This window comes from Ascaphus truei, chromosome 1 (assembly GCF_040206685.1).
Source record: "Ascaphus truei isolate aAscTru1 chromosome 1, aAscTru1.hap1, whole genome shotgun sequence".
Taxonomy (NCBI): Eukaryota; Metazoa; Chordata; class Amphibia; order Anura; family Ascaphidae; genus Ascaphus; species Ascaphus truei.
In genome coordinates, this window is record NC_134483.1 from 404,860,384 (window position 1) to 404,868,180 (window position 7,797).

At 36.4% G+C, this 7,797-nt stretch overlaps 1 protein-coding gene across 1 annotated transcript; it reads left to right on the forward strand.

Annotated features, from left to right (window-relative positions):
- The first annotated feature begins 1,065 nt into the window (after positions 1–1,065).
- LOC142502229 (secreted frizzled-related protein 2-like) lies at positions 1,066–7,573 on the forward strand. The gene is made up of 3 exons (XM_075613077.1): positions 1,066–1,784; positions 2,796–2,876; positions 5,698–7,573. The coding sequence occupies exons 1-3, from the start codon at positions 1,286–1,288 to the stop codon at positions 6,000–6,002; spliced, it is 885 nt and encodes a 294-aa protein (XP_075469192.1). The 5' UTR covers positions 1,066–1,285; the 3' UTR covers positions 6,003–7,573.
- The last annotated feature ends 224 nt before the right edge of the window (positions 7,574–7,797 follow it).

Consider the following 7,797-nt stretch of genomic DNA (forward strand, 5'->3'; position numbering starts at 1 on the left):
TTTAAAAGCGCTATATAAAGACATACATAATATTTAGCCCCGTCAATGCATTTTAGCTGTTGTATTACAGGGTAACATTTTTGCACATGGTTTGTGCTTTACTGGGTTTTATTGTACAATTAAACTCAATGTAACAATTCTAGAAAACCCCAGAGCAACGCTATGCACCTCACAATGGTTTCTCCGATTATTCTGCATCACCCATCCTTTATTTCAGTGCTTTCACTTTCCTTGGCATGTCTCTTCCCTGATTTATTAACAAGCCCCTCGCACGGTTTCAGTAACTTCACACTCCGCTTTAAACTATTAACAAGACACTATTCAAGTAAATAAGGACAACTCGCTGCTATTCAGGTTAACTTTACATTCAGTCTCAGAGATCTGAAAACAAATGCTGGGTTTACATTTGGTAGTTTGCAGCCACTTTTGGTAGATAGTCACTTACACATTTTCCTGTGCTAAAGAATAAGTGACCCATGAATAACTAATTATTATGCACATCTAAATAGTCCTATACGTGTTTATTTAAACAAATGAATAATGGTAAACATAGGAGCCAAACCAAGAGGTTAAGCTAGAAGTTGTTTGTGTAAATGTAGGAATAATACTGTAGCTATCTATATGTATATAATAAAGAAAGAATGAGGTCAACCCAACAGCCAAAAAACGACCAAATAGACTTGCAACACTTTAAAAAGGGAGAAGGCCAAGCAAATACATTTTATAGGGCACAATAACAGTAGACTAAACAGACAGAGAGAAAGTTTTGACTATTTAAAAGGGATTTTATTAAGTGTGAGGCTCACCTCTAGAAGCAAGCCTCAAAGATTAGAATGCAGCCTGCTTACTCTATTAGCCCAGAGACAATGCAGTTCTAAGCCTTTTGTAGGTCTTTGTTCAGAGATTTTTACATGCACTGTAACATTTCTTTTAAGGCTTTCCTGCCAAAGGAGAATTCCCAAAGGAAAAGCAGACGAAGAAAGTAGTGACCAATCCTTTTCTGATTATTGTCAGCAAGCTCCTCCCATTGACTCAATTTGCATAAAAAATCAAGAAAACTCTTGTTTGCTGAGCATCTGATCAGTCTGTCCCCTCTTGTCTAAGATTCAGAGAACCAGGCTCTCAGAAAATCTGCATGTAGCCTTAGAAATGCTAAGAGGTTTTTTTTTCATCACCCTTTCTGTCTCTCCACAGGAGCACAATTAGCACATCATCCAGCTGAAGGAGAAGCACAGGCTGCGAAGTTTGTTTCTCATTATAATCCTCCCCATCTAACTCACTAAAGATGTGCCAGAGGTATTATTTCGTATTTCTGATTTTCCTTGCATCTGACTGCATGGACTCAGTAAGAGGTTTGTTTCCATTTGGGCAGCCTGAATTTTCCTACAAGAGGAGCAACTGCAAACCTATCCCTGCCACTTTGCTTCTGTGCCATGACATTGAATATCCCAACATGAGGTTGCCCAATCTTCTGGGTCATGAAACTATGAAGGAAGTCCTGCAGCAGGCGTCATCCTGGATCCCACTAGTGCAGAAGCAGTGTCACCGTGATACCAAAAAGTTCCTGTGCTCTCTCTTTGCCCCAGTCTGCATTGATGACCTGGATGAGACCATTAAACCCTGCCGGTCTCTGTGTGAGCAGGTGAAGGACAGCTGTGCCCCAGTCATGTCTGCATTTGGCTTTCCCTGGCCAGATATGCTGGACTGTAGCCGCTTCCCCCAGGACAATGACTTATGCATCCCCCCAGCGAGCAGTGATCATGTTATACCAGCCACAAGAGAAGGTAATTCCAAATTTTTTGGCATTTTATCTCTACTACTGTACAGTACTGAAGCAGTTCTCCAGTGCTAGCTTTGGTGAGTCTTCATGAGAGTGTGTCCCATTAATACATCCCAGTAAAGCAGAGAGCTAAGCTGCGGAAAACCTTCATATGCAAATATGTATCTGCTCAAATCTGGAAAAAAAAAAATACATTTTTAAAAGAAACATGTATATTACTAAGGATGAGTAATATCTAGCTAATAAATGATTTGAAGGAAAAGGAATGAAAGGATTTTAGGATCAAGCTGTGTATAGTAATGAAAAGTTAAAAATTTCCCAGCTCTTGTTTCAGTCACATAAGAAAAACCAGCACAAACGTAATGAGCTTACTATACATTGAATCGGGGGCGGGGGGGGGGGATGTTTCTTAAGTGTTTCTCCTTTTTAAATCCTCTTATGTCTTGTTTTCTTTCTCTCTTTATTTTAAACTATTGCTGCATAGAGGAAATACCAAGTCACTTAATCTTTATTGGCACGGTGCGTCATGTGACGGTGCAGTAATTCCAATGGATACATTTCCAATTTGCCTCATATGTTTTCAATGAGCATTGAAGACAAACCAGAGCATGTAAAATGCACCGCTTTGGTGTCTGTTGCTCGAAAAGTAAATGCCCTTAGCAATGTTCACTTGTGTGCCAAATAATAACCTTTTCTGGCATAGAACACTCTTGATATGATTTTGATACACATGTGGAAAAGTGCTTCTATATTTCATTTAATCGGTTTATGTAGATTTAACTGTGTTTCAAGCACTACTGTACGCAATGCTGATATACTGTAGGGGGAAAAACATGCAAACATTAAAAAGAGAATAAGGCACATTTCGCATTGGTAAGACAGAAATCTAATAAGGCTTTTTTTTGATAAGGCAATGTGGTTGCAGAAGAGCATCTTGTTGTACATGTGTTTTAGCGCCACCTGCTGTTTAATAAATATCTTGCAACACTCATAAAAGATGCATCTGAATTTACAGCACCAAAAGTTTGCGACGCCTGTAAAAACAGCAATGAGGATGACAATGACATAGTGGAAAATCTTTGCAAAAATGATTTCGGTAAGTATCCTTCAAAACGTTTTTTTTTTTTATTATTTCAAAAGATCATTGACCTTTTTCTGGGAAACAATGTTTTTAAACACTTACAAATAATAGTGCATGAAAAAAAATGTTTAGCCAATTTTCTGTGGAAAAAAGGAAAATAAAAAAAATAGGTGTATACAATTGGCCCAACAATGGCTTACAGTTTATAAGCTTTTGAACCAGACAGGAAAGAACCCTTTCGATTTGCCTTAAAAAAAAATAGTACATAAAGAGTTATATCTCTTCGACAGAAGCTGCAATAAAGAAAGTTGATTTAATTTGGCTGATTGAAGAAACATTGTTTGAAAGTCCTAATACAAACTCAGCACTGTATAGAGTGAAAATGCTTTATTTTTTGTGCATGATTACAATACAAACTAGTTAAACTGTTTTCAGTACCTGTTAATGTACTGTGATTGACAGACTGGGCTGTTTGTTTGGATACGGGTTGTATATTATACAATTATGATGTAAACTTGGACTGACATGGGCCTGAAAATTTTATAAACACTTTTTTTTAACCTTCTCAATCGTCTCTCCTACATGAAATGGGAAACACACAGGTATTAATGTACTTGCATAAATTAAGCAGCTAGATTTGTTTGGAAATGAGGAAAAACTTTGGTGACCCCCAAAAAAACAGCCTTAACCTTACGACAGCAGATTTGATTGATGATCGTGGCTGTTGATTAGATGGATGTGAATGATAAAAAAGGGCTAGTGTAGGATTACAGTGTAACCATAACTCTTTGCAAGAACAACTGTAGTTTATATCTAAAACTTTGCACTTTTTTTGAAATATTTTTCCAGACTAATCAAAACATTCTTGCTTTTTCATTTATATGAAAAACAAATATTTGACTGGAGACAGTCATTTCAAATATTCAGACAATGGGATTTCCTATGAACAATATGTTGTGACTATGGCATATATATATTTTACAGACAGGATGTCAGAACTATATAAAATGTTTTGGTTATATTTAATTTTCTGTGACATTGAATCCCTGCGTCAACAAGCTTCCAAATGCATTCTATTGTGCATGAAGCTCAGGCTATTTCCCAAAGTTAAAAGGAGTCAACAGTGGGTCTTGACTGGGGTTCTCCCAGTATAAAAACAGTGCCCTCACCTTTAGGCCACTCATTTTATTACAAAATGACTTCACAAAATGTCTTAGAGAATGATAACTGTCTTGAGCAATCATACAAAAACTATACTTTTAATCCTCAAAGCATTTGAAAACAGTAGTAACAAAAAGGTGCTCAACATTTATCAAAATAAAGACCTTAGGTGTTGACCGAAATGTTGATTGGAATAAACTAACCAATTTCTTTGCATACCTGATGGTGCCTATATGCTATTGCTATATTTTGATTTCTGCAATAAATTTTGTAGTGTCTTCTCATTTTCCTTTTTTTCTCAAGGCATTTGCCCATGATTTCTACATGCTCATAGTTTAGATGGGGACTCGGGTTAGTGTTTTAGAGAGTTAGAGAAACCAAAGCGTTAAAACGAATAAAATGCTGCTATGCTATCTTGCTGAACACTGTCTGGAAAGAGACAGGGCCTTAATGTGCAGTGCAATAAAGAACAGTTTAAAGTAATAATCTACTCCTATCTTCTCTGTGTTCTTTGATAATCTTTTACAATGTTTCAGATATTTAAGAAAAGCTATAGTTGCACAAGTAAATATAGGGAGATATGGAAGGCCACATGCTGTCCTGGTCAGTGTGCAAAAGCGGAGCGAGACCTCGAACTGGCAGCTTCAGTCTCTCTCTTCTCGTTGTAGAGTAGAGTGTAAATGCTTTCCCTGCCCAATGGCAAACCCCAGGACTTCATAAACTGTAATCCCTCACTTGTAGAAATGTAAGGAAACAACAGCGTGACTCAGTGTCCCCAATACACAGCCACCTTTTTATTTACATCAAATCTCAAATGACAAACTATTAGCTTGCTCCTATTATCTACTACAGTGGTTGGTGGAAAAACACAGGAAGGAGAATTGGTAATGGCATTTGAGATGTAATCACAAAGTGGAAGGAGTCAGATCTTTGACCATCACTTCCATACCTGGGGATTAGTGACTCATGACTGGTCATTTCCCATTCTTTGGTCTTATCACTGAGCCAAAAAATTCCAACTAACATAGTTTTAGTTATAGCATATGACATTTAGATACAGCTGACTTCGAGTCAAAGTTTTATTTCCCTTCCCTGTGTAAAGTGCACATTTTTAAATGGCTTCATATTGAGTTAGACACAAGACTGTGAAGATAATTAAATAGCCAGTGTAATTTATACACTCTTATCTTAATAAGAATAATACTTTAAAAATATATATGTTGACAGTAAGTTATATTTTTACGATGGACTAAAACTCTATGCAGTACAAATTCATATACAGGACATACTTGAAAACGAGAGGTAGAACTCAATGTATTACTTCCTGGTAAAATATTTTATAAATAAAAATAATATACAAGGACATGTTTCTTTACAGAACTATGTCAAGCTTACAAAGAAAGACTAGTCCAATGACTGCAGGAAATAGCAGTGTGTTTCAGACCCGACAGGCACAGGAAGGGTTAAAATGTCTTTCTACATTATAATGACTTTGATGCTCTTTGTGGTTTAAAAATGGAGCCACCTGCTGTAAATCTGTCAGGCCCTGACAGTTTCATTAGCAACACATCCCACCCGAGATTGGCTTTTCTGTGTTCTAATGGGGCTGTCTCTCTCAATCTCTCACCAATCTCCGCCCTCCCCCCCCCCTTCCCTTTCTTTTTGCCCTCATTAGCCCTGAAGATAAAAGTGAAGGAGATCGCCTACATCAATGGGGACACCAAGATCATCCCAGAGACAAAGAGCAAAACCATTTACAAGATAAATGGGGTGACAGAAAGGGATCTGAAGAAGACCGTGTTGTGGCTTAAAGATGGCCTGCAGTGTACCTGCGACGAGATGAATGACATCAACGCTCCCTATTTAGTGATGGGACAAAAGCTTGGTGGAGAGCTGGTCATCACCTCAGTCAAGCGATGGCAGAAAGGCCAAAGGGAGTTTAAGAGGATCTCTCGCAGTGTCCGCAAACTGCAGTGCTAATTTGATCGTGGGTTAACTCTTCTAGCACTGGGGCTAGTCTTTTGCACCTTCTTCCCTTTTGGGAACCTATCCTTTCTGAAATATAGCAAAAGGGATGGGATGATGGCTTGTTGCTTTTTTTTTTTTTTTTTAATATTTTTATTATTATTATTGAAAACAATCCTTGTAAATACGATAAAAAAAAACATTTTTTTTTTAAATCACATATTTTTTATGAAGCCCAGGAATTAAAAACACAGATCAGCATTTACTAGGTGCAGACTTGGTAACTTCTATTACATTTTTTAACTTTTTTTTTTTTTACCATTATCATAAGTGTTTGTTAGGTTTCTTTTGCTGCGATTATTCAGTTTGCTGCATTTCTTAGAATGCCCATATTGTTGAAAACAGGAATTTGCAGAAAAACAGTTGGCATGCTGTTATCCCAGAATGGTTTTATTTTGTTACACAAACAGCTGTTTAATCATGTGAACAGAACACATTGGGGAGAATTTGTAAGCCTCTTTTATATGCAGGAATGAGAAAGGTCATCCTGTGTACCATGATGATGTTAATCCTGATAAATTCAACCTTTCCCCTGTAAATGGGGTTCATTTGACAATAACAAAATGGCCGACTGTTCAGAATGAAGGCAGGAAATGTGAAAATACTAATGATATTTTTCAATAGTGGAAGCAGAAGCGCGTTTTGTCATGTATCTAAATGCAAAGATCCTAACCCCCTGCCACAAGTCGCCCTACTCGTTTTTTTAAAAGTCTTAACTAATGTAAATTGGTGAAAAGGGAACACTTTAGAAAAGTATTTTGCTTTCACTATGTTGCTATGGGTTGGGAAACTGGAAAGATAAATAAATAAGGGAAATAAATATTGTATGTAGAAACTTGGCATAAGTTTGCCAAGATAATATGAACTTTCATATTTGATGTAGCTTGCATGAAAAGTTATAATGAAAAATGTGGCCTATTATCTGTACCAATACTGCCACAGTTAAAAACAAACTGCATAAACGCTCCAGCAATTTTTACTGATAAACTCCAACACTGTGTGTGTTTATTTTCTATGTAAACATTACACTTTCAGTTGTAGTATAGAGTTTCAGAGTTAAGTTTTGCATTCGTTATAATAATAATTACATGGTAAAGCTTATAGAACTACATAGTAAGACAATAGCAGACGTTTTGCGCTGTAACTAAATTCTTTTATAGCTTGATTGCAAGTTTTCCATTGTTGTCTTTTTCATTCAATCGTACATAACTTGTTTCTAGCTTATTTTTGTAATATATGCAATGAGGTATCTGAAAGAGTTGTAAAATATTGCTTTAACCAGTATTGTAAATAATTAAGATAAACATTATATTCTTGTATATAACTATCCATAATTTTACCTCCCCCTCAATATTTTTAATTGACGAATTTATACTTTAAAGGTATATCAGGAGCTGTTTTTATCATTCATAGCCCCAGCTACTTAAACTGCTGTTATGCTTGTTCCTTGGTCATTTTCTATAGAAACAATGACAAGCAATAATACATCTAAATAGATGCCTTAATAAAATTGCATTTTACTCGTGCTTCAGTAAATAATCATTGTGTAACAAAAATGTGTTCTATTTATGGTTTATACAAAAGAAACAAACACTAATACAGTACAGGCATACCCCGCATTAACGTATGCAATGGGACCAGAGCATGTATGCAAAGCGAAAATGTACTTTAAGTGAAGCACTACCTTTTTTTCCACTTATCGATGCATGTACTGTACTGCACTGTACTGCAATCGTCATATATGTGCATA

What these genes read in the sequence shown, in the direction of transcription:
- LOC142502229 (XM_075613077.1), top strand. Translation starts at nt 1,286, where the DNA reads ATGTGCCAGAGGTATTATTTCGTATTTCTGATTTTCCTTGCATCTGAC. An exon ending in TATACCAGCCACAAGAGAAG is followed by an intron (nt 1,785 to 2,795) that starts GTAATTCCAAAT and finishes CTGAATTTACAG; the next exon opens with CACCAAAAGTTTGCGACGCC. An exon ending in TCTTTGCAAAAATGATTTCG is followed by an intron (nt 2,877 to 5,697) that starts GTAAGTATCCTT and finishes TGCCCTCATTAG; the next exon opens with CCCTGAAGATAAAAGTGAAG.